Source organism: Schistocerca gregaria, chromosome 2, assembly GCF_023897955.1.
Source record: "Schistocerca gregaria isolate iqSchGreg1 chromosome 2, iqSchGreg1.2, whole genome shotgun sequence".
Taxonomy (NCBI): domain Eukaryota; kingdom Metazoa; phylum Arthropoda; class Insecta; order Orthoptera; family Acrididae; genus Schistocerca; species Schistocerca gregaria.
Window position 1 is genome coordinate 49,207,300 of NC_064921.1, and position 27,977 is coordinate 49,235,276.

Here is a 27,977-nt window from a genome sequence, read left to right on the forward strand (position 1 = left end):
CCGTGTCTCACACATTCACCAGATCTGACATACCCGGATTTCTTTCTGTGGGGAAAGTTGAAGGATATTTGCTATCATGATCCACCGACAACACCTGACAACATGCATCAGCGCATTGCCAATGCATGTGCGAACATTACGGAAGGCAAACTACGCGCTGTTTAGAGAAATGTTGTTACACGTATTGCCAAATGCAGTGAGGTTGACGGACATCATTTTCAGCATTTATGGCATTAATGTGGTATTTTGAGGTAATCATGCTGTAACAGCATGCATTCTCAGAAATGATAAGTTCACAAAGGTACAAGTATCGAATTGGAACAACCGAAATAAAATGTTCAAACGTAGCTACTTTCTGTACTTTAATTTAAAAAAGTTTCCCCCTTCAAGCTAGATAAGTTTTGTTCTTTGTAGTTTTTTTGTTTGGCGCTTATTTCATGAGCTACTTGGCCCAGTCACGATCAATAGACCACCCTGTATACATTTAACACAGAAAATAGAGTACATGCATTGATCAAATGATAACAAATCTGTATCTACACACAGTAGTTTTCAAATGGACACAGGAAAAGTAACACATGCCATGAACAAACATATTTCATGCAGACATAATGTCATGTCAAAATAAAATATTCTTGAGTGTCTGTTTCATAACAGAGAATGGAGGAAATGATCCATACTAACCATGGACAGTGAGGAAGACTAGTTTGCTAAGTCCAACACCAATGCCATTTGTAGCTTGGCATAAGTAAAATCCTTTGTTGCTTGCCTGGGTATTATATATCACAAGACTACCATTTCGCAGTAACCTGGAAATTATTGACTTACATTATGATCAGCAAATAACTGCCGTGTCTACTATATCTTTACCATAGAATTAGGTTTGGTTCTGTCCACGCATATTCAACACATTTAGGTGTATGGCAGAAACATGAAAATTAACATAACTTGGAAGAGAATTAAAAATGTCACTTCACTCAATTCATATTCCTTTATGATGCAATGCTCATAATATAATAAATAAATTAACTGTCACTTCACTCAATTCATATTCCTTTATGATGCAATGCTCATAATATAATAAATAAATTAACTGTCACTTTGAAAAGTTTGGTTTACTGTATGCCACTTGTGATATAACTCTGTTGAATTCACTTCTCTTCAATGATTTAAGACTGGTTGCAAGCATTCAGTCTACATATATATGAATGCTCCTAACTGAAACCTCTTTAATCTTTAACTTAAATTTCCATGTATTAAAAGTAGATTCAGACGTATGTGTCATCCCTTATGAGTAAACATATGGCACATCAGTGCTCTATTTAGAGATCCATATTCCAGATGACTTTCCATTGTTGTTCCCATGTAGTGATATAAGAAGATGGAAAAAAATTGAGATTTGAACACTGATTAAGTATTTCATTAAGGTCACGTATATAAGCACAGGAAATTCATGCCAGTTTTGGGAACACATTGGGAGACTCTAGTCCTTTACATTCAACTGTTGCTGCCAAGTGGACACACAATTTAAATTTGGTTAGGGTAGCTTAGTGATGATACACATTGGTCGATCAAGATGTGAGACAACTCCAGAAATTACTGCAAAAGGGTATAAAATGGTCATGGAAGATTGCCAGCTGAAAGTGCTAGAAATTACTGAAGCTGTAGTGATGTCATATGAACAGACATATCGCATTGTAATAGTGGAACTTGATATTTGAAAATTAGCTGACAGAGAGGAGCTGCAACTCGTAACACAGAATTGGAACGTATCAGAATGGACATGTCCGAAAAATGTTTGACCTACTTTCAGAGCAACCAACAAGATTTTTTGCACCATTTTGTGACTGCAGATGAAACTTGGGTCTACTATCGTATCACAGAGACAGAACGACAGTCAAATCAGTAGAAACATGGTGTCGATTCACCACCACCACCACCACCACCACCAGCAACAGCACAGGAACAAAAGAAAATACAGTGAGACAGAATGTCACAGCTTCAGTTTACTGGGATCTAAGGGATTTTGCTGATAGACTTTATCTTCCCACTGGTAAAACAATACTACAGTAGCCTCTGGAGCCAATTACAGCAAAATATCTGTAAAAAAAGTTCTGGTTTGACAAGGAAGAAAGTCACCATTTATCAAAACAATGCGCACCCACACGTAAGTGTTGTTTCCATGGAAAAAGTATATGAACTAAGATGCAAATTGTTGTCACACTCACCTTATTCATCTGATTTGGCTCCATTAGACTTCCATCTCTTCCCTAAGCTCAAAATATTCCTCAGTGAATAGACAATCTCTTCAAACAAAGAACTGATAGTCGAAATTCAAGAATATTTTGCAGATTGGGGAAATCTAATTTTTGAGATGGAATCAAGGCACTATAACACTGCTGGACAACGTGTACTGTTGTACAGGGAGACTACATTGAAAAATGTATGCTGTTTAACCCAGGATGATCTTGACTTTTTACTATATGGTTAGCAATATGACTGGCTGAAATACAAGTCAGACTTATTAAAAGAGTCACACAGAGCAAGGATCAAGCCTTCCTACTTGAATGTTTGAAATTAATGTTTTCTACCATCTCAGACCAGCACATTTTCCTTGCATTATCAACACTAGGAAGAAGTTCATATGCAATGTCACTGTCTCCACTTCTGTTAAATTGTTCATACAGATTTTCATGTCTCTCATCTCAACCTCGAATGTATTCTATACTACATCCACAAGGAATGTGTTTCTTAGCAGATGCAAGAACAATTCCAATGAAACAACTGTAGCTCTGGAGATCTGGCAGAATGAACAAGTATCTTTTTATTTTTACTTGTTGTTTGAGAAACCCGGCCAGTTTTCCCCTTCAATAATTCCGCCTAGGTCTTGGCACTGATGTAACCAGTGGGATGGATAAGCCAACACTGGGAATAACAGGTCTGTTTTGTCTATGCGTGAAATCTGACAAGATTTTTCTCATTGTAGGAATTGGTTGGTCTTTATGATTGTGGGAGGTCTGGATTATAGCCTCTCTAGCAGCGGCTAAACTAAATTTATGCAAATCCTTGATGTCAAAAATTAGATAAAGGTTGTTATTTACAGCACAGCTAACGAGTGCATTACCACAGTCATCATTCTGTGCATACTTCCCCTCCTTGTGGCAGCTTTTACGAAGATCTTCTCTGTTTGATGCATGAATTTCCTGGATTAAAGCCACATCAATATTATTCCGTAAAAGAAATTCTGACAAGTAATGACTTTAGCTCAGATAATTCGTTCCCTATTTAGTTGGCAAATGAGGACTGAAGGTCCCAGTTTTTTAGTCATTTGGTCTTGAGAAGGGTCATTCATTAGTGTTTAGTTGCCTGCATGCTTGTAGCCAGGAAGTCCGATAAAGGTCCAGGTGCCAAGACACAGTTGCACATTTAGCATTACCCAGGATGCACATGCAGTATTTTACTGGGAGCTTCATTTACACCTCAGCACTTTGATTGCTGAGTAGTCATGTATAACAACAAAACCAATCATTTATGATAAAATTATTTAATTGGATAGATAAACAATCCACTCACCAAGCAGCAGCATAACACACACACACATAGAAGACTGTTGTGATTGTCAAGCTTTTGGAGCCAATGGCTCCTTCTTCAGGCAGAGGAGTTGAAGGGGAAGGAAGAAGTGTGACGGAAAAGGACTGGAGAGGGCTAGGAAAGGGTGTAGATTTTGGGAAAGTCACTCAGAACTGCAGGTTGGTGGAGACTTACCGATTTGGATCAGAAGTATGTGAGAACTGTCGCACAATCGCCTTTGTTTTTTCTTTCTACATCTATTCTGCAGTTCACAATTACATGCCTGGCAGAGTTTTCATCTACATCTACATCTGCGTGGATACTCCACAAGCCACCATAAGGTGCCTGGCGGAAGGTACCATGTATTTTTCATTTCCCCTGCTGTTCCACTCGCAAATAGAGTAAGGGAAAATCAAATGTCTGTACACCTCCATATGAGCCCTAATTTCCCATATCTTACGTTTGTGGTCCCTACATGCAATTATGTTGGCAGGAGCAGAATCATTCGTCAGTCAGTTTCAAATACTAAATTCTCTCAAGAGTGTTTCCCGAAAAGAACACCATCTTCCCTCCTGGGATTCCCATTTGGCTTACCAAAGCAACTCTGTAACACTTTAGCTTTGTTCGAACCTACCAGTAACAAATCTAGCAGCCCTCCTCTGAATTACTTCAATGTCTTCCTTCATCTGACATGGTACAGATCCCAAACACTCAAGCAGTACTCAAGAATACATTGCACCAGCATCAAATATGTGGTCTCCTTTACAGGTGAACCACTCTTTCCTAAAATTCTCCCAATAAACCAAAGTTGACCATTTGCCTTCCATACCACTGTTTTCACATGCTCGTTCCATATCATATCTCTTTGCAACGTTACACTCAGATATTTAAACGACCTGACTGTGTCAAGCTGCACACTAGTATTACTGAACCCTACTCATTCACGTTAACTTACATTTTTCCACATTTAGGGCTAGCTGCCATTCATCAAACCAACCGGAAATATTGTCTTAGTCATCTTGTATCTTTGTACAGTCACTCAACTTTGACACCTTACCGTACATCATGGTATCATCAGCAAATACCTGCACACTGCTTCCCCACACTGTCTGCCAAATCATTTATGTATATAGAGAACAACAGCGGTCCTATCACACTTCCCTGGGGCACTCCTCATGATAGCCTTGTTTCTGATGAACACTCGTCCTTGAGGACACCGTACTGGATTCTATTATTTATGAAGTGTTTGAGGCACTCGTATATCTTTGAACCTATTCCATATGCTCATATCTTTGTTAACAGCCTGCAATGGGGCACCATATCAAATGCTTTACGGAAACCTAGAAATATGGAATCTAGCTATTGCCCTCTATCCATAGTTCTCACTACATCATGTAAGAAAAGGGGAAGATGAGTTTTGCACAAGTGATGCTTTCTAAAACCGTGCTGATTCGTGGACATAAGATGCTTAGACATCTTCAACTTTTGCAGTCCTCTCTTCCTCAGTTGTGTGTAATATTACGGTATATTGATAATTTTTACTTATGGACCGTATATATCGTAATAAGATGCTTAGCTTCAAGAAAGTTTATTATATTTGAACTGAGAATGAGTTCAAGGTTTCTGCAGCAAGCAGAAGTTAGGGACATTGGTCTGAAATTTTGCGGGTCTGTTCCCTTACTTTTCTTATATAAGGAGTCACCTGTGCTACTTTCACCTGCAATAGATGAGAGATTCACGATAAATGCAAGCTAGGTAAAAGGTTAGTGCCATAGAGCACCCTCTGTATAATCAGACTGGAATTCCATCCAGACCTAGTGTTTTATTTGTTTTCAAATCTTTCATGTGCCTCTCTACACCAGGTATGCTTATTTCCATGTCGTCCATACAAGAGTCTGTGTATTTGTCACATAACGGTATATTTGTTAGGTTCTTCCGCATGAACAATTTCTTGAACATGAAATTTAAAACTTCAGCTTTCGTTTTGCTATCTTCCAACTGACACACCAGACTGATCAACAAGAGACTGAACGGAAGCCGTTAGACCCGCTTGGCAATTTTACATATCACCAGAATTTTCTTGGGTTCTCTGCCAGATCTTTGGCTAAGATGTGATGGTGGTAGTTGTTGTATGTTTTGTACATACACTGTTTCATAGATGCACAAATCTCTACTAACCTGTGTTTGTCATCTTTTGTGTGTCGCCTTTTGAACTTAAGAGTACAACAGCCTCTGCTTCCTCAGTATCTCACAAATTTCATTATTAAACCATGGTGGGTCTTTTCTATCCTTTATCCACTTACTAGGCATGTAACTCTCCAGACCACAATTTACAATCTGTTTAAACTTTGCCGATAATTCCTCTACATCCATCTTACTGGAACAATTCACTGTCTAAGTGAGGTGATAATAACTGCTTATGTGCTCTATTTAGCAGAAACACTCTGCTAGCTTTCTTGACTGATTTCTTAACTTTTGTAATCATAATTGCCATAAATACATCATGATCATTAATCCCGATTTCTATACTGACATTGTTGGTAAGGTCCAGCATATTCGTAGCTACAGGTCTAAGATATTTGCACTGCGTGTAGGCTGCTCAGCTAGCTACTCAAGACACTTTTCAGAAATGGTGTTCAACAGTATTTCACCTGACTGTCTGTCTGCACAGCCCACAATAAATCCATTGACATCCCTGTCTATTCAAGGCAGATTAAAGTCGCATCCAGCTAGCACAGCAAGATTCGAGTACTTATATGCTATTGACCGTAGACTTTCTTTGACTGTTTCTGGAACTGTCATAGCAGAATTGGGTGGCTGGTAAAAACATACAACAATTAACTTATTTTCACCTACACCTGTTATACGTGACAAGATGACTTCAATGTCACACTCAAATTCGACCTCAATACGAAAATATTTCTGTTAACTGCTCTGAAAGTTTGTCCTCCTATGGCCTCTAATCTGTCTTTCCGATGAATGTTCCGTGACTCCACTTCAGGTTTTGACCAGCTCCCACTCCCGAGAATAATTAGAGCACAAGAACTTTCCTGGAGAGCAGTAAATTTGGGAATTTTATTACGAATTCTTCAACAGTTTACTGATAACATTGTGACAGTCGAAGTGTCTTTATTCTCAACAGCATATACACCCAATTGCTCACAAGAATAATGGGGCTACAGGTAGAAAAACTGTTAGATCACATTCAGTTTGACTTTAGGAAAAGTAAAAGCAGATTTACTGTATGATTAAATGATGATGACGTCCTCTTGGGTAAAATATTCCGGAGGTAAAATAGTCCCCCATTCGGATCTCCAGGCGGGGACTACTCAGGAGGATGTCGTTATCAGGAGAAAGAAAACTGGCATTCTACAGATTAGAGCGTGGAATGTCAGATCCCTTAATCGGGCAGGTAGGTTAGAAAATTTAAAAAGGGAAATGGATAGGTTAAAGTTAGATATAGTGGGAATTAGTGAAGTTCGGTGGCAGGAGGACCAAAACTTTTGGTCAGGCGAACACAGGGCTCTAAATACAAAATCAAATAGGGGTAATGCAGGAGTAGGTTTAATAATGAATAGGAAAATAGGAATGCGGGTAAGCTACTGCAAACAGCATAGTGAAAGCATTGTTGTGGCCAAGATAGACAAGAAGCCCATGCTTACTACAGTAGTACAAGTTTATATGCCAACTAGCTCTTGATGAAATGTATGATGAGATAAAAAAAATTATTCAGGTACTGAAGGGAGATGAAAATTTAATAGTCATGGGTGACTGGAATTCAAGAGTAGGAAAAGGGAGAGCAGGGAATATAGTGGGAAAATATCGATTGGGGGAGAGAATGAAAGAGGAAGCCACCTGGTCGAATTTTGCACAGAGCATAACTTAATCATAACTAACACTTGGTTCAAGAATCATGAAAGACGGTTGTATACATGGAAGAACCATGGAGATACTAGAAGGTTTCAGATAGATTATATAATGGCAAGATAGTGATTTAGGAACCAGGTTTTAAATTGTAAGACATTTCCAGGGCCAGATGTGGACTCTGACCACAATCTATTGGTTATGACCTGTAGATTAAAACTGAAGAAACTGCAAAAAGGTGGGAACTTAAGGAGATGGGACCTGGATAAACTGAAAGAACCAGAGGTCGTACAGAGTTTCAGGGAAAGCATAAGGGAACAATTGACAGGAATGAGGGAAAGAAATACAGTAGATAAGAATGGGTAGCTTTGAGGAATGAAATAGTGAAGGCAGCAGAGGATCAAGTTGGTAAAAAGATGAGGGTTAGTAGAAATCCTTGGGTAACAGAAGAAATATTGAATATAATTGACACAAGGAGAAAATATAAAAATGTAGTAAATGAAGCAGGCAAAAAGCAATACAAACGTCTCAAAAATGAGATCGACAGGAAGTGCAAAACGGATAAGCAGGGATGGCTAGAGGAAAAATGTAAGGATGTAGAGGCTTATCTCACTTGATATAAGATAGATACTGCCTACAGGAAAATTAAATAGAACTTTGGAGAAAAGAGAACAACTTGTATGAATATCAAAAGCACAGATGGAAACACAATTCTAAGCAAAGAAGGGAAAGCAGAAAGGTGGAAGGAGTATATAGAGGTTCTATACAAAGGCGATGTACTTGAGGGCAATATTATGGAAATGGAAAAGGATGTAGATGAAGATGAAATGGGAGATATGATACTGCGTGAAGAATTTGACAGAGCACTGAAAGACCTTTGTCGAAACAAGGCCCCAGGAGTATACAACCTTCCATTAGAACTACTGACAGCCTGACAAATCTCTACCATCTAGTGAGCAAAATGTATGAGATAGGCGACATTCCCTCAGACTTTAAGAAGAATATAATAATTCCAATCCCAAAGAAAGCAGGTGTTGACAGATGCGAAAATTACCAAACTATCAGTTTAATAAGTCACAGCTGCAAAATACTAACAATAAATTCTTTACAGACGAATGGAAAATCTAGTAGAAGCCGACCTCGGGGAAGATCAGTTTGGTTTCCGTAGAAGTGTTGGAACACGCGAGGCAATACTGACCCTACGACTTATCTTAGAAGCTAGATTAAGGAAAGGCAAACCTATGTTTCTAGCACTTGTAGTCTTAGAGAAAGCTTTTGACAATGTTGACTGGAATACTTTCTTTCAAATTCTGAAGGTGGCAGGGGTAAAACACATGGAGCGAAAGGCTATTTACAATTTGTACACAAAGCAGATGGGAGTTATAAGAGTCGAGGGGTATGAAAGGGAAGCAGTGGTTGGGAAGGGAATGAGACAGTGTTGTAGCCTCTCCCCAGTGCTATCCAATCTGTATATTGAGCAAGCAGTGAAGGAAACAAAAGAAAAGTTTGGAGTAGGTATTAAAATCCATGGAGAAGGAATAAAAACTTTGACGTTCACCGATGACATTGTAATTCTGTCAGAGACAACAAAGGAATTGGAAGAGCAGATGAACAGAATGGACAGTGTCTTGAAAGGAGGGTATAAGATGAACATCAAACGAGGATAATGGGATGTAGTCGAATTAAGTTGGGTGATGCTGAGGGAATTAGATTAGGAAATAAGACACTTAAAGTAGTAAAGAAGTTTTGCTATTTGTGGAGCAAAATAACTGATGATGGCCGAAGTAGAGAGGATATAAAATGTAGACTAGGAATGGCAAGGAAAGCATTTCTGAAGAAGAGAAATTTGTTAACATCGGGTATTGATTTAAGTGTCAGGAAGTCATTTCTGAAAGTATTTGTATGGAGTGTAGCCATGTATGGAAGTGAAACATTGACGATAAATAGTTTAGACAAGAAGAGAATAGAAGCTTTTGAAATATGGTGATACAGAACAACGCTGAAGATTAGATGGGTAGATCACATAAATAATGAGCAAGTATTGAATAGAATTGGAGAGAAGAGGAGTTTGTGGCACAGCTTGACTACAAGAAGGGATCGGTTGGTAGGACATTTTCTGAGGCATCAAGAGATCACCAATTTAGTACTGCAGGTTAACGTGGAAGGTAAAAGTTGTAGAGGGAGACCAAGAGATGAATACACTAAGCAGATTCAGAAGGATGTAGGCTGCAGTATGTACTGGAAGGTGAAGAAGCTTGCACAGGATAGAGTAGCATGGAGAGCTGCATCAAACCAGTCTCAGGACTGACGACCACAACAACAACAACAACAACAACAACAAAAGCTGCAATGAGGCTGTTTTGTTTTTGTGCTTGATAATGGAGCCAAGACTTTAGGAAAATCAGGAGACTTTCATAGGATTTGTTCCTGTATAAAAAGCTTTCAATAATCTAATATGGTGCAGGATGTCCAGAATTCCCAGATAAATAGATATAAGCTTAAGGCAAAGAGTGTTAATACATATTATACACGAACCAAGAGGGAACAATAAGAATGCAACATCATGAGAGAAATACTCAGACTGAAAAGGGTAGGGATTGAGTATTTCTCTCGTATATTGCTCAGGTGCCTGGAGACTAAGTCTTACTTTCTTTGAAATTGATTGCAAATAAATGTAAACAATAAACACAGATTAAGTGGACGAAAATAGTAAGAGACTAGCATTTATCATCCATAAAATAAAGACTGGAATATGTCCAAGAGAGGACATATTATGGTGTAAGTGTAGCCCACCCAGCTAGCCACATGAACTAATGCCCTGCTACCCATGACAGTCCCTGGCACGAATTCGCCCGGTGGATTTGTGTGAAGGTCCAATATACCGCCCAGCCTGTGGATGGTTTTTACAGTGGTTTTCCATCCACCTTGGTGAATGCAGGCTGGTTCTCCTTATTCCGCCTCAGTTAAACTATGTTGGCAATTGCTGTGGAAACACTGTCTCCATGTACACATACACCATAATTACTCTACAATGCAAAAATTTGGGGTTACACTCATCTGGTATTAGATGTTCCCCATGGGAGCCGCTGAGGGCAGAATCGCACAATAACTCTGGGTTCAGTGTGGGGCAGTGATGAGGTGGGTGGGCTGGCGTGGGGTTGTGAATCACTGAGGGCTACGGTAGGACGAAGCCTCTTTGCTGTTTCTCAGTCCCCAGTTTAATACACAACACACAATGGTGTAGGTGTGGTCCACAACGAACCAGTCAGAAATACATTGGCAACTAGGAGGATGAGATATTCAGACAGTTGTACTTTGCGTATAACCAACAGATATGACCAACTGTTAAAGAGTTGCGTGGAGAGAGCCTCTTGTAGCTGAAGGTGTAGGAAACATGGCAGCAGTCCTCAGCAGTTAGGAGGCCTAAGTCAACTGTAAAGAATAACAGAAAGGAGGTGGTTCTGCTGGGAGGTAGTTCACATGGCAGACGTGTGGGACAGCAGATGCAGGAAGTGTTGAGGAGTGAGTACCAAGTCACCAGTATTGTGAAGCCAGTGCAGGGTTGGCTCATGTGACTGTTAACATAGGGGAGTTGTGTAAGAACTTCACAAAAGAGGATCAGGTAGTGACAGTGGGTGGAACAGGGAACAGTCTTCATAGGGATGCAGAGTACAGTGTAGGTGATGACCTGGTAAAGATAGCTACTCAAAACTGGCGGCACTGATATGCACTTTGTGCAACTGTTTCAGCACCATGATCAGCCTCATCTGAATTCTGCTGTTAGGATTGTTAACATGGGGCTGGAGAAGGCACTGATGGCAGAGGGCATGGCTCACATTGTAGTGGTGCCAGCTGAGTCTATCAATAGATTGGGTTTCACTAGGCATGTCCTGCACCTCAGTAGATATGGGAAAGGCGGGCTGGCAAAGCTTATAGATGACAGTCTAGTGGGTGGTGGTGAGATCAGTCATAGAAAAATTCCTGTAGTAGTTGGTGTTAGAGTTGCACCTTCTTTAGAATTAAGTCAGCTGACAGGTAACCTGGCTTAAAGGAAGTCCCTCTAACAAAGGAATCATCTTCAGAGGTAACATATCCAAGTAGAGAAGGAATTTGGCCTATTCCATCAAAATATAAGAGGTATTACAGATTAAGTCCTCCTCCCATGATCCATGGACCTTGCCATTGGTGGGGAGGCTTGCGTGCCTCAGCGATACAGGGGCAACAGTCTGGATGATTGACTGATCTGGCCTTGTAACAATAACCAAAACAGCCTTGCTATGCTGGTACTGTGAACGGCTGAAAGCTAGGGGAAACTACGGCCGTAATTTTTCCCGCTTGCCATTGGTGGGGAGGCTTGCGTGCCTCAGCGATACAGGGGCAACAGTCTGGATGATTGACTGATCTGGCCTTGTAACAATAACCAAAACAGCCTTGCTATGCTGGTACTGTGAACGGCTGAAAGCTAGGGGAAACTACGGCCGTAATTTTTCCCGAGGGTATGCAGCTTTACTGTATGTTTAAATGATGATGGTGTCCTCTTGGGTAAAATATTCCGGAGGTAAAATAATCCCGGGCGGGGACTACTCAAGAGGAAGTCGTTATTAGGAAAAACGAAACTGGTGTTCTACGGATCGGAGAGTGGAATGTCAGATCACTTAATCGGACAGGTAGGTTAGGATATTTAAAAAGGGAAATGGATAGGTTAAAGTTAGATATAGTGGGAATTAGTGAAGTTCGGTGGCAGGAGGAACAAGACTTTTGGTCAGGTGACTACAGGGTTATAAACACAAAATCAAATAGGGGTAATGCAGGAGTAGGTTTAATAATGAATAGGAAAATAGGAATGCGGGTAAGCTAATACAAACAACACAGTGAACGCATTATTGTGGCCAAGATAGATACGAAGTCCACACCTACTACAGTAGTACAAGTTTATATGCCAACTAGCTCCGCAGATGACCAAGAAATTGAAGAAATGTATGATGAAATAAAAGAAATTATTCAGATAGTGAGGGGTGATGAAAATTTAATAGTCATGGGTGACTGGAATTCGGTAGTAGGAAAAGGGAGAGAAGGAAACGTAGTAGGTGAATATGGAATAGGGGTACGAAATGAAAGAGGAAGCCGCCTGGTAGAATTTTGCACAGAGCACAACTTAATCATAGCTAACACTTGGTTCAAGAATCATAAAAGAAGGCTGTATATATGGGAGAAGCCTGGAGATACTGACAGGTTTCAGACAGATTATATAATGGTAAGACAGAGATTTAGGAACCAGGTTTTAAATTGTAAGACATTTCCAGGGGCAGATGTGGACTCTGACCACAATCTATTGATTATGACCTGTAAATTAAAACTAAAGAAACTGCAAAAAGGTGGGAATTTAAGGAGATGGGACCTGGATAAGCTAAAAGAACCAGAGGTTGTACAGAGTTTCAAGGAGAGCGTAAGGGAGCAATGGGGAAAGAAATACAGTAGAAGAAGGTTGGGTAGCTTTGAGGGATGAAGTAGCGAAGGCAGCAGAGGATCAAGTAGGTAAAAAGACGAGGGCTAGTAGAAATCCTTCGGTAACAGAAGAAATATTGAATTTAATTGATGAAAGGAGAAAATATAAAAATGCTGTAAATGAAGCAGGCCAAAAGGAATACAGACGTCTCAAAAATGAGATCGACAGGAAGTGCAAAATGGCTAAGCAGGCATGGCTAGAGGACAAATGTAAGGATGTAGAGGCTTATCTCACTAGGGGTAAGACAGATACCGCCTACAGGAAAATTAAAGAGACCTTTGGGGATAAGAGAACCACTTGTATGAACATCAAGAGCTCAGATGGAAACCCAGTTCTAAGCAAACAAGGGAAAGCAGAAAGGTGGAAGGAGTATATAGAGGGTCTGTACAAGGGCAATGTACTTGAGGACAATATTATGAAAATGGAAGAGGATGTAGATGAAGATGAAATGGGAGATACAATACTGCATGAAGAGTTTGACAGAGCACTGAAATACTTGAGTCAAAACAAGGCCCCCGGAGTAAACAACATTCCATTGGAACTACTGATGGCTTGGGAGAGCCAGTCCTGATTAGGAAATGAGACACTTAAAGTAGTAAAGGAGTTTTGCTATTTGGGGAGCAAAATAACTGATGATGGTCAAAGTAGAGAGGATATAAAATGTAGACTGGCAATGGCAAGGAAAGCCTTTCTGAAAAAGAGAAATTTGTTAACATTGAGTATTGATTTAAGTGTTAGGAAGTCATTTCTGAAAGTATTTGTATGGAGTGTAGCCATGTATGGAAGCGAAATATAGACAATAAATAGTTTGGACAAGAAGAGAATATAAGCTTTTGAAATGTGATGCTACAGAACAATGCTGAAGATTAGATGGGTCGATCACATAACTACACTCCTGGAAATTGAAATAAGAACACCGTGAATTCATTGTCCCAGGAAGGGGAAACTTTATTGACACATTCCTGGGGTCAGATACATCACACAGACAGAACCACAGGCACATAGACACAGGCAACAGAGCATGCACAATGTCGGCACTAGTACAATGTATATCCACCTTTCGCAGCTATGCAGGCTGCTATTCTCCCATGGAGACGATCGTAGAGATGCTGGATGTAGTCCTGTGGAACGGCTTGCCATGCCATTTCCACCTGGCGCCTCAGTTGGACCAGCGTTCGTGCTGGAGGTGCAGACCGCGTGAGACGACGCTTCATCCAGTCCCAAACATGCTCAATGGGGGACAGATCCGGAGATCTTGCTGGCCAGGGTAGTTGACTTACACCTTTTAGAGCACGTTGGGTGGCACGGGATACATGCGGACGTGCATTGTCCTGTTGGAACAGCAAGTTCCCTTGCCGGTCTAGGAATGGTAGAATGATGGGTTCGATGACGGTTTGGATATACCGTGCACTATTCAGTGTCCCCTTGACGATCACCAGAGGTGTACGGCCAGTGTAGGAGATCGCTCCCCACACCATGATGCCGGGTGTTGGCCCTGTGTGCCTCGGTCGTATGCAGTCCTGATTATGGCGCTCACCTGCACGGCGCCAAACACGCATACGACCATCATTGGTACCAAGGCAGAAGCAACTCTCATCGCTGAAGACGACACGTCTCCATTCGTCCCTCCATTCAAGCCTGTCGCGACACCACTGGAGGCGGGCTGCACGATGTTGGGGCATGAGCGGAAGACGGCCTAAAGGTGTGCGGGACCGTAGCCCAGCTTCAGGGAGACGGTTGCGAATGTTCCTCGCCGATACCCCAGGAGCAACAGTGTCCCTAATTTGCTGGGAAGTGGCGGTGCAGTCCCCTACGGCACTGCCTAGGATCCTACGGTCTTGGCGTGCATCCGTGCATTGCTGCGGTCCGGTCCCAGGTTGACGGGCACGTGCACCTTCCGCCGACCACTGGCAACAACATCGATGTACTGTGGAGACCTCACGCCCCACGTGTTGAGCAATTCGGCGGTACATCCACCCGGCCTCCCGCATGCCCACTATACGCCCTCGCTCAAAGTCCGTCAACTGCACATACGGTTCACGTCCACGCTGTCGCGGCATGCTACCAGTTTTAAAGACTGCGATGGAGCTCCGTATGCCACGGCAAACTGGCTGACACTGACGGCGGCGGTGCACAAATGCTGCGCAGCTAGCGCCATTCGACGGCCAACAACGCGGTTCCTGGTGTGTCTGCTGTGCCGTGCGTGTGATCATTGCTTGTACAGCCCTCTGGCAGTGTCCGGAGCAAGTATGGTGGGTCTGACACACCGGTGTCAATGTGTTCTTTTTTCCATTTCCCGGAGTGTAGTATTGAATCAGATTGGGGAGAAGAGAAGTTCACGGCACAACTTGACCAGAAGAAGGGATCGGTTGGTAGGACATGTTCTGAGGCATCAAGGGATCACCAATTTAGTATTGGAGGGCAGTGTGGAGGGTAAAAATCGTAGAGGGAGACCAAAAGATGACTACACTAAGCAGATTCAGAAGGATGTAGGTTGCAGTAGGTAATGGGAGATGAAGAAGCTCGCACAGGATAGAGTAGCATGGAGAGCTGCATCAAACCAGTCTCAGGACTGAAGACCACAACAACAACAACAGATTAAGTTAGTGAACTGCTTATAAATGTCGATTGCTGACATTATTGGTATATCGGAGCACCACTTAAATAATTTGACAATTCAGAGGCTTCCTTTACCAGGATACACATTAACGGGCTTTTTTCAAGGAGTTCTTTGGGGAGTGGCCACTTACAGTAAAAAGCAGTATTCCATTTGAGTCAGTAGACGTATCTCGGCACTGCACTGAACAGGTATTTGAATGTTGTACAGGGGAAGTTGAATTTAGCGAAACTAAATTTCTAATTGTTGATGTTTATAGGTCCACTAACTCTGACTTCAGAAAATTTCTGCACAAGCTAGAGTGAGTTCTTGATTCACTGGTACTCATTGTACAAAAACCTACACAGAATATTGTCTGTGGTATCATCCTAAAACCTAATGGAGACAATTGTTTCAGCAACTAGTAATTCTAACAATGGGTTGCTTACTTATGAAGTTTTGTCATTAACACCTGTTCAAAACTTGAAAACAGCAGCATTCATAGATGTAACAGCACACACAACAAAAGCTTTCACTAACCTGAATATAAGACAGAAAGAGGTGAATTATTCTGTCATAAAAGTATGCAACCATTTCATCTGTGAACTAGAGCAAACACAACAAAAAATTGAAACATTCTTACCTGATAACTATTTTCAGTTCAGATAAACTCATGAGTTTATCTAAATACGGTTTAAGGTCATTGACATAAATTTTCACAGAAAGCAGACTTTCAAGGACAGGATTTCAGTAATTGCTTGTATTTGTTTTATGAGCATAAGGCATAATTTCCTGCCTAACATTTCATCTTGCAATGCTTGAGACATCAGAGGCTCGAACAACTCAAGATCCAATTACAGATCCGAACAAGCTCAGCAAGCCACACTGTTTATATGTACTCACGCAACCGTCTGTTCAAGCATCATCAAGCCACTGCCTATTTCATCCTCCTCCTTTTATTTTTTAATTGGTTTTGTCCTTTTCAATTTCTATGGCCTTTCAGTACATCCTAGCATAGTAACTAAAGCTAAAGTCCCAGGGAAATGAATGTGGTGGTTTCCTGGTCTTATTGCATGATCTGCTACTGCAGATTTATCCCTCTCACCCAGGTGACATCTGCTCATGTTCCTTAAGATGGGTATCAGTGCTTCTTTTTGTAGTTCCTTATGTACTCCTGTTATTGCAAGTGGCCAGTATAGGTCTTTTGCAGTGTTCAAATATTCACACAGATTTCTTGCTGGTTTTAGCACTGTATCAATACCATGTTTCCTGGGTATTTTTCTAATTCTATGTGTGACTGTTTTTACAAACGGAAGGAGAACATTACCTTTAGTTGGACCTTTTTCATTGGAAGCTCTAGACCTTTTTGGATGTAGTGCCCTATCTATAAAAAAGAACCAACTGAACGGAATATCTTCCTTACATTTGTCAAGACTGTCACAGATTTCATTAACAAAGTACTCAGAAAGTACGGTACAATATTGGTACAATGTTTAAACCAAGAATAACGATGCACAAATACTTGAGCACTGCAATACCTACAACCTCTCCTTGCCATAGCAGGAGTGTATAAAATCCTTTGTACTTGGTCCAAGTAGACATAAGAACCACACAAACAAGCAGTAGCACCTGACTTAAGGAACACAACAGCAACTGTCACCTGGGCAAGATGGATAAATCAGCAGTAGCAGATCATGCACTAGGACTGAGAAACCACCAAACGCATTCCTCTACTGTACCCAATAACTATGATGCTAGGATGTACAGAGAGACCATAGCAATGCAAAAGCACACAACAATTTTCACAGAAAAGAAGGACAGCAATTAGTTAGAATAAAATGGCTCTGAGCACTATGGGACTTAGCTTCTGAGGTCAACAGTCCCTTAGAACTTAAAACTACTTAAACCTAACTAACCTAAGGACATCACACACATCCATGTCCGAGGCAGGATTCAAACCTGCGACCATAGAGGTCACACGGTTCCAGACTGTAGCGCCTAGAACCGCTCGGCCAATTAGTTAGAAAGCCGAGATCTTATTGCTAAGTAAAATAGTGCCAACCTTTGCCACTACGAGCTCCATAGCAGACGTCAGTGCGTGTGTGTGTGTGTGGGGGGGGGGGGGGGGCACATGCCTGCATGCACATACGCTCATGAGCACATGTTTATACATGCCTGCATGCCTGCAGATATTCTCTGGAGAACCATGAAATTTGTAGTGTGGGTGTATATTTACTGCTCGATGCCTCTGTTATTAGTGAATGGTCATCTTGGTCATGTCACCATTCAGAATTAAATCAAATGCATTTTATGGTAAAAATCATAATGATGCTCAATCATAAAATTTCCTGTTGCTTCACACACCTGTAATTGGTCATCACAACATCAAGGTCTTCATACACAGGTGGCTGGGAGCCGCTGTCTTTCTTCCACTGTATTCTAGGGACAGGGTAGCCCTCAGCAGCACATGACAATGCTACTGTTCTTCCAACTGTGGTTTCTGTGTCAGCAGGCTCTGCTCTCCATGAAGGGGGAACTGTACACAAGAAAGTTTGTTTCCTATTACAGAAATCTGCAAGTAATTACAATATTATTCTAAATGTCAGAAAAGCATATGTAAAGAATTCAGTATGCAACAGCACAAATAAACTCAACTGAAAAGAGGTTGTTATAAAGTGTATTGTGGTTAAAATAAAACTGGCCTAAAAATAATTTAGTGACAATGTAATCTAAGCAGAAGAGTTCACTACAGATGGCCAATAGTGGCTGTTTCTGTTATCTTCTGTAAAGAAGAATACTCCATTTCATTAACTAGGACAACTTATTTTATGTCAGAATTACAACCATTCACTGTGACTTTTTACTTTGCAAAATGTTATTTTTCCTTGGATGCTGAAACTATTATGTACTTGAAAACCAAAGAAAGAATAATGCTGAAATCATGATCAAGTTGCTTAAATAATATAGCTGCATTCTACAATCAGATTTCACAAACAGCACAATAAGTGAAATCAACACAAAAAACATTTACCAACACTAAACTAATTTCAGAATTCAGTCTCATTTTTTTCTCAAGGAAAGACCTACTTCTTCACCTAACTACATACTGCACAAGGCAACCTAAGGAAGAGGACACCTTGTACCGCTACTAATCATTTCCTTTCCTGCTCCAATCACAAAAGGAGTATTGTGCATCACAATGAGGTTTATTACTGAAATTTTTGGAGCACACTTTCTGGGAAGAGTGGACAAGACATTTCTTCTTCCCACACATATCTTGCAAAATGATCACAATGACAAAACTCAAGAAATCAGAGCTAATACAAAGGCTTACTAACAATATTTCTTCCCACACACCATTCGCGAGTAGAACAGGGAAAGGGGAATCAAATTAGTGGTACCAGGAGACCCTCCGCCACACACTGTTAGGTATGTTGCGAAGTATGTTGTAGAGGTAGATGTAGTAAAACTGCTGTCCGCGTGCCTCCATATGAGCCATAATTTCTGTTATCTTGTCTTAATAGTCCTTAAGGAAAATGTATGTTAATGGGAGTAGAAATGTTCTGCAGACAACCACAAATGCCAATTATGTAAATTGTCTCAATAGTGTTTTGTGAAGACAATGTCGGCTTCCCTCCAAGAAGTACCATTTTAGTTCACAAAGCATCTCCATAGTACTTGCTTACTGACTGAACCTACCAGTAACAAATATAGAAGCACACCTCTGAATTGCTTCCATGTCACCCTTTAACTTGTTAGGAATCCCAAACACTTCAACAGTACTAAAGAATGGATCATACCAGTGTTCTATACACAGTTTCCTTCATAGATGAGCTACATTTTCCTAGAATTCTCCCAATAAACCGAAGCCTACTATTCAACTTCTCTAATAACAAGTGTATGTGCTCATTCCATTTTATACCGCTTTCCAATTATTTGCCTAGTACACTTAATTGGAATGACAGTCTCAAGCAGCATAGCTCTAGTTCAGTATTTGAACAGTACAGGATTGGTTTTCCTATTCACAAGCATTAACTTATATATTTCTGTATTTAGACCAAGCTGCCATTCATCATGCTAAAGTGATATTCTGTGTAAGCCATCCATATCCTCCTACAGTCACTCAATGATGACACATTCCCCCCCACTACGGCATCATAACAAATCAGTCCCATATTGCTCCTCACTCTCTACGTCAGATCATTTATGTACAAAGAGAAAAAGCGTGGTCATGTCACACTTCAATGGGACCCTCCCTACTATACACTTGTCTCTGATGAATACTTGCCATCCAGAAAAATGCAATGGGTTGAAATACTTAAAAAGTATATCCAGGAGCCTATTCTACATGCTCTTGAAGTGCATTAACAGTCTGTAACAGGACACAATGTTGAATGCTTTCTAGAAATCTCAGAAAATGGATTCTGCCTATTGCCCTTCATACATGTTTCACAGGATATTGTGCATGGAAAGGCAAGCAGGGTTTCGCACAAGTGAAGCTTTCTAAATCCATCCTGATTTATGGACAGCAGCTCTTCTGTGTTAATGAAATGTATTGTATGCTCAAGAATTCTGCAGCAAACCGATGTTAAGGATATTGACTGTAATCTCGGAGGTTCATTCTTGTACCATCATTATATGCAGGACTCACCTGTGTTTTTTCCATTCACCTGGGACTTTGCGGTCGGTGACACATTCATGATCAATGCAAGCTAAGTAAGAGGCCATTGCAAAATCAGTAAAACCAAATTAGGATTACATATGGTCATCATGACTAACTTGTTTCAACTCTTTTGCTGCTCTTCAATGCCAGGGATACCTAGTCCTACATCATCACTATGAGAGTCTGTGCAATGTTCAAATCATTTATGCCTGTATGATCTTCCTGTGTGAATTATTTTTTGAAACATGAAATTTGAAACATCCTTCCTTTTGCTGTCTTCTATTGCCACACCAGACTAGTCTATGAATAACTGAACAGAAGCTTTCAACTAATTTACTGATTGTATCCAAGAACAGACTTTTCTCATGTTCTCGGCAAAATCCTTCACTACGGTATGATGGTGAAAGTTATACAATTTGCACATCACTCTTAGATTGATGAATTTCTACTAACTTTTTCCTGTCAATATTTCTATATACTTTTTTAACCACGAGTGCAACAGTATCTGCTTCCATAGCAATTTCCAAATTTTGTTATGGTCAGTCTTCAGTCCTTAATCCATTTACTGGCACATGCATCTTCCCAAGCAAGAATTTCAATCAGCTTAAACTTTGCCCATAATTCTTGACATACATCATATTGAAAATAAATTATGTTCAACAACTTCTTATCTGCTCTTTTCAGTATTAAAACTCTCCTAGCCAACTTGTGGGTTTAACTTGGGTAACAATCATCACTCCGATAACTAATCTCTATCTCTATACTGACACTGCAGTAATACCAGACCTGTTTGTAACTACAGTATCAAAAATATTTCCACTGTGTGTGTTTTGTTAAATTAGCTGCTCAAGAAAGTTTGCCATCTGCAATGAAACCATAAATGTCCCCATCTACATTCAAGCAGGTCAAAATTACCTCCAACTAATACTGCATGATCAGGGTATTTCTGCACAATTGAGTGTACACTTTCTTTGAATGATTAACTTGATCTCACCTACATCGTTAATTATGTCCAAATAAATGTGTAGTCAGACTCAATGTTGGCCTCCTTATACATAATATTTGTCGACTGCAATGAACAACTCCCTCCTTCCCCATGGTGTCTAACCTGTCTTTTCAATATATATTCCATGCTTCACTTCATACTTTGGAGCATTCTACTTTGGGTTTCATTCACTTCTTAGTTCAAAGTATAATCTGAGCACAACAGCTATTCCGGAGGGCAGTTAATTCTGAAACACTGTAACAAATGTTTCAACTATTTACTGCTAAACTTTGACATTCAAAGTAACTTTACTTTATATGTGACCTGATTCCATTCTCTGTGTACTGACTGAGGACCTCGAAACTATCACTTATTTTCTGGTACTGGCTGGTGAACTTTCATCATGAGACCGCAAACTATCACCTAGCCCAAAAAATCCACATGTGCAATCCACAAGCGCTCCACTACCTGAGTAGCTGCTTCTTCTTTGTAAAGCACCCCGGACACACCCCTCCATAATGCAGGTCCAGAAATCTGCAGTCTATGCTGCCACAGAATTGATGGAGCTTCTGGTTGAGACTCTTCACTCGGTTACAAACCAACAGGCCCTGATCAAATCACTGCAAACTGTGACCTATGCTTACACCCCATGAACGAAGTAGTCTTCACCATTTCTGCTAGCCATCCGTAAAAATAAAGCATAGCCTCAGAACCTAAGTGGCAGGCATTATTGGCACTGACATGAGTCACAACTTGCAGATTACTGTACGCTGGACAGCTGTTGGCAGAGCTTCCTCGACATCTCAGATGAGGTGACCCAGCAGGTTTACCGAGTACACAATAGACTATTTTCCAGACATGAACACTGTTTACTTCAGGTGGTCCATAACACACCTTACAGTGTAGCTCCCAATAACTAGCAAATGCTTCCCTCTGCATGCCACTTTGGACCCTGCTGAAGGAGCAGCCACTTGTCCACTCACAGTATGAGGGGCCCCAGCCGATTTTCCAAGTGCACATTGGACTCTAAGGTGCATAATACACCTTACATTGGAGCTCTCAATAACTAGCTAACACATCCCCATGTGTCTGCTTGGAGTCTGCTGAAGGAACAGCTTCTTGTCCACTCACAGGGTGAATGGGTGAGGCCAGATGACCAGTCACCACACTAACTCTCCAAATCAAGTGATGCACACACATTACAATCTCAGCTCCTGTGCACCTTGTACATTGCAAGGTGACTCAGCAGCTGAGCCCCTGGATGAAACGTTCAACACCTGAGCTGTCCCGTGTGATGCCCTAGTTGCTCTGCTAACCTTACACCCAAGGCAGCAGCCTGAAGATGTATGACCACATCCAACAGCATCTTCAGCTCCTCACAAATTGCAGTCACCGTCTCCTGTGTCTGCACACAGAATTTACTCACTCTATTCATCCTACTACTAAGATGAGGAGGTGGTGGTAAAAGACAGAGAAGGGTCCAGATCACAATAATCAATTCACATGGAGTGAGTTTAGGGATATCTTTAGTAAATTCACACACACGCACGCATGCACGCGCACACACGCACGTGTGCAAACACACACACACACACACACACACACACACACACACACACACACACACTCTTTATGGCCTACCAGTGTGAGCACAGAATTTTGACAAATTCAATTCAAGTGCATCTGAACTAGTTTTCTAATGAAACACGTGTAGCTGAGTACCCAGTGTTCTCTGAATATGAACTTATTCAAATCTTCTATTATTCCTTCTCCTCCTTGCCCCTCTCTCTCTCCATCTCCTCTTTCCCTCTCACTGTCAATTTCCCTCTCCTCTTTCTCTGCCCACGTCCATTTCGCCGGCCGCAGTGGCCAAGCGGTTCTAGACTCTTCAGTCTGGAAATGCGCGACCTCTATGGTTGCAGGTTCGAGTCCTGCTTCGGGCATGGATGTGTGTGATGTCCTTAGGTTAGTTAGGTTTAAGTAGTTCTAAGTTCTAAGGGACTGATGACCTCAGATGTTAAGTCCCATAGTACTGAGAGCCATATGTCCATTTTACCCTCCCCACCTCCCTGTCCATTTACTCTTCCCCCTCCTCCTGCCCATTTCTTCTTCCACCTGTGTTGTCCATCTCCTCCTCTTTCCTTTCCCTGTTCACATGCTCCTTCCACCTCTGTCTTATCCTCTCCACCCCCCTCTGTCAATATTCCCCTCCTCCATTAAGTCTACCTGCTCCTCATTCCATCTCTCTCCCCATCTCCTAGCATCCCACTCTCTGTCCGTATATATCTTCCTATCCCCTTTCTGACCACTTCTATCTCCTACTCCCTCTGCCCACCATCCCACCACCACCACCCCCCCTTTTCTGTCTGTCCACCTCATCCTCCGCAGTTTTCTCCTCACATCATAAACCCACCACACTGAAGGTTGCTCACTCTTACCCCATTATATTTCTTCCCAAAAAGTACGTAATATGTGTACCAAGTTTCGTTGAAATCAATCCAGGAGTTTTGGAACAGCTTATTACCTGTGACTTTGCTCACTTAGATAAATGCCACATATATTTAACACATTTCACATGTATTTGTATAAATATTTCGCCTCAATCTCCAGCAAATTTCACAATTCAGTTTCGTTTTCATGGATCTTAATGTTTATGATGTTGTACCTCCTGAACTGTATATTGTAAAATGATATAATTTTTGCTGGTACATCCAGCAAATAGAATTAGTAGTAAATAAGTAATAAATTGAAACATCATGCATGATTCGGCAGTTTCTCATGCATCTCAGTGTTTATGATGTCATATTTCCTTAACTGTGTGTCATACAATGATAATTTTTTCTAGGTACATTCAACAGAATATGTGGATACCATCTGTGGAATGTGTTGTGAATAGAGTTAGAAGTAAAGCCATACTGCCCATCCTGATGCAACAACCTTACTGCTCAAACTACGAAAATGAGCAAGTGATGAAACGTTTTTGCTTAAATCATTTAGTGGAGTGGTGTCAGCAGGAAACAAATATAAAATTTTGAAATTATGTGTAAATCTGTTTGTAAGTCACTGAGGCCTTTCATTCTCAAATACCAGATGAAGATAGTCTGGCTATTTGAGTCACAAGTTACACTTCTTTTTCAGCCCCACTCTTTTGTGACGTGTGGTTCATACCACCACTGTGAAACATGTCAGACAGTGATATGTGTACCAATTTTGGTTGAAATCAGTTCGATGGATTAGGAAATGTGGAACTTATGTACACTTTTATAGTAGCATAGATATCTATATCATTTAATAATGGGAGTAACATTGTACCTAGAAAAAAAATTAATAAAAAAGAAGAAGGGAGACAAACTTACCACCTATTATCTATCTCAACATGTGTTGCAAACTATACACTAATTTTTATAGTATTATATATTTCCAACTGCTTTTATCTCTTTTGTCACATGAAGAAATTCCTGGTTCTAAAAACTAAAATTTCTCACCATTAATTCAATATTCACATCTACATGATACAGGAAGAAGTGTTACATTTGCTCAACATCACTACAGTATACTCCAAATGGTCAGAAATACTTTCTACTAACATTAACTTCCACCATATGGCAACAAGCTAAGCTGACAGGAAATTTTCAAAGTTACAGCTACCAACTCAAAGTACACATTACAATAGCACATAAGAGTTTGTTATGCAACCTCAAACATCCCTGTTGCCTGTTGTACAGTGTCCTTGGCAGCTGGAATAGTATCAAGCGTCCTTCATCACCGTCTGACAAGGATTTTGACCAGATTGCTTAATAAATTTACTTATTTATTTATTATGCTGTTTCCAATACCATGACCATCAGATATCTTCAGTTACTGTTAAAGGCAAATGAAGATCAATAGCTGTTCATTACACAACAACAAGCTACAAAAGATGAAAAATTGAAAGTGTTATCTATTTGCTTAATACAAAGATGTAATTTTTAGCCAACAAGGTGGTGCTAGTGTAAGGGATGTTATCTTCAGATTTTATTTTATCCTCCCTTCATATATGTAAAAAGATGTATACTCTTTAAATTATTACAGTCATTGAAAGTCAGATAATGAAACATGATTTAAACGGATGAATTTGCTTACTCATAAAATTAGCTTCTCAGATGGGTGCAATTAGTCCGTGTCCAATTTTATGAGAATGCAACTACTCATTTAAATCATGTTTTATAGTAATTAGACTTTAAATGTTTTCATTTACAGACTGTCAGTCTTTTTTTAAAGAATGAAGTTAAAAAATAAAACAAAATAAAATTTGATGGCAATGCCACCTACATGAACGCAACCTGTCGGCTACAGCTTACATCTTTCCATAATTTTTTGAGTCAAATTGTTGGTTGATGCCCCAATTAGGCATGATTTCTTAATACTGACAATGAAACTTGTTTTGCATCTCCTAAGCTTTTTGGTGATAGTAGTTTTAAAAACTTTTTTTTATTTTTTTAAACTTTTCTTCTTTTGTAACTTATGCATCACGAATACCTGTAGCTCTTTGTGTTCTTTTAATCTTAATTGGAGATATCTAATGATGGCAATAGCTAAAACAGCTTATTAAATAAAGAAATTTATTAAGCATTCTATGTGGTTTTATTCACAAAATGCTCACAATCACCATGCACTAATACAGCTAAATTTATTTCTTTTATTAATAAGTATAGTGCATGGAACTCCAACATAAAGGTTTCATGTAAAATTTGAGGAAAACTGGACACACAGCAGACTAGTGCAACATGTTTTTCGAGGAAGTACTCTCAATGCTGAAGCAACAACATGGGCAGTTTTTCTCCCATGGGTCATTTAAGACCCTGGACTGCTTGAAGTATTCATTTCTGATAATGAGCCAACTGACAGGATGCTTTATACTGCATTAAAGACCACCTAACCTACCCACCACTTTAGGGATGAGGGCCAGCAGTTCACAAAACTTCAAAATAAATGTGACACTAGCATCAGTGCCACGAAAGATGGTGTGTAGATCTCCAGCCAAAACGAGGGCTGCCCTGATGTCAGTATACAAAACACATATTGCCAAGATTTTCTGAACAGTAAGTGGCACACCAAGAACTTCACACAGTGGTGGATCCTGCAGCAAAACAAGCAAAATAGCTATGTCCCATGTATAGTCTGGTGAACAGCACATCCTTCCATTGGTGTGGCTAGCATGAGTTCCGCCAGGCCTATGCGATTGATCTGAGTGACTACAATTTGTTGATTGCCATCTCCAAACATTCAGTCTAAGGAGATGGCATGTCAACATACACCATCCCTACATGCTTCTTTATCTGCTTTGTCATGTCACATATGTCATTTCCGTCTATCCTGATATGTCCATGTACTCAGCAAAAGAGCATCTCCTTGAATCAGTGTAGGAGTCACTGTAAAGGGTTGTGGATCCATACCTACATCTACGTCTATACTCTGCAAAATACCATGTAGTGCATGTCAGAGAGTATGTCCCATTGTACGAATTATTCCAATTATTACGGTTTCTTCCCATTCCATTTATGCATGAAGCAGGGGAAGAAAGACTGAATACCTCTGTGTGTGCTGCAATTATTCAAATATTGGCCTTACGATCCCCACAATCTTCAAGAGCCAGCCAGTTCAGTTCCTTCAGCAACTTTCTGGCGCTCTCCCTTGGGTCAAACAAACCTGCGGCCATCATGTTGCCCTTCTCTTATACATTTAATATCTCCTGTTAGTTCACTTGACCTACATTCCAGAAAGGATCACATAAGTGATTTGCAATCAATCTCCTTTGTAGACTGTGTGCACCAGTGAACCAAAGTCTATGTTCTGCTACAGCCACAACTGTGCGTATGTGATCATTCCATTTCATATAACTAGAAAATGTTACACCCAGGTGTTTGTTTCAGTTGGCTAATTCCAACAGTGATTCACTGATATTACAGTCATATGATACTATGGTTTTTTTTTTTTTTTTTGTCCTGAGGAGTGTTATTACATTTCTGAACATTTAAAGCAAGCTGCCAATCTTTGCACCACTTTGAAACCTTATCAAGATCTGACTAAATATTTATAGTCCTTTATTATACATAACTGTACCTACTGCAAAAAGTCTGGGGTTACTATTACTATTGTCTGCAAGGTCATTAATACACAACATGAACAGCAGGGGTTCCCTGGGGCTCACCCGAAGTTATTTCTACATCTGATGACGACGCTCCGTCCAAGATAACATGCTAAATTCTCCCTGCAAAAAAGTCATCAGTCCAGTCACAAATTTCACTTGACACCCCATGTCATTATACTTTCAACAATAAGTGTCTGTGTGGTACTGGATCAAATACTTTTCAAAAATCAAGAGATACTTACTGCATTTACCTGACTGTTTTCATCCAAAACTTTCAGTATGTCATGTGAGAAAATTGTGAGTTGGGTTTCACATGATCAGTACTTTCAAAGTCCATGCCATTTGATGTAAATGAGGTCATTCTGTTTGAGATAGTTTATTCTGTTTGAGCTCAGAACATGTTCTAAGATTCAAGAAGAAACTGATATCAGGGACACTGGACAGTATTTCTGTGGATCATCTACCCTTCTTGTTGCCAGGTGTGACCTGTGCTTTCTTCCAACTGCTCCACACAGCTTTTAGTATGATTGATTATAGTTATAAAAGGAGCTAACTCAGCTGAAAATATAGTATGGAATCTGATTGGATTTCATCAGGCTCTAGAGCTTTGTGCAGGTTAAATGATTTCAGCTGTTTCTCAACAACACTGACACTAATACTTAC

At 40.4% G+C, this 27,977-nt stretch overlaps 1 protein-coding gene across 1 annotated transcript in view; it reads right to left on the minus strand.

The window, feature by feature from the left end:
* Positions 1-27,977, minus strand: part of LOC126336288 (Down syndrome cell adhesion molecule-like protein Dscam2) — a 387,422-nt gene that overhangs the window by 308,783 nt on the left and 50,662 nt on the right. Inside the window, exons 4-5 of the mRNA XM_049999822.1 lie at positions 17,901-18,072; positions 685-809 (exon numbers count right to left, since the gene is read on the minus strand). Of these exons, the coding sequence (XP_049855779.1) occupies positions 685-809; positions 17,901-18,072 (297 nt within the window). The remainder of the gene's footprint in view (positions 1-684; positions 810-17,900; positions 18,073-27,977) is intronic.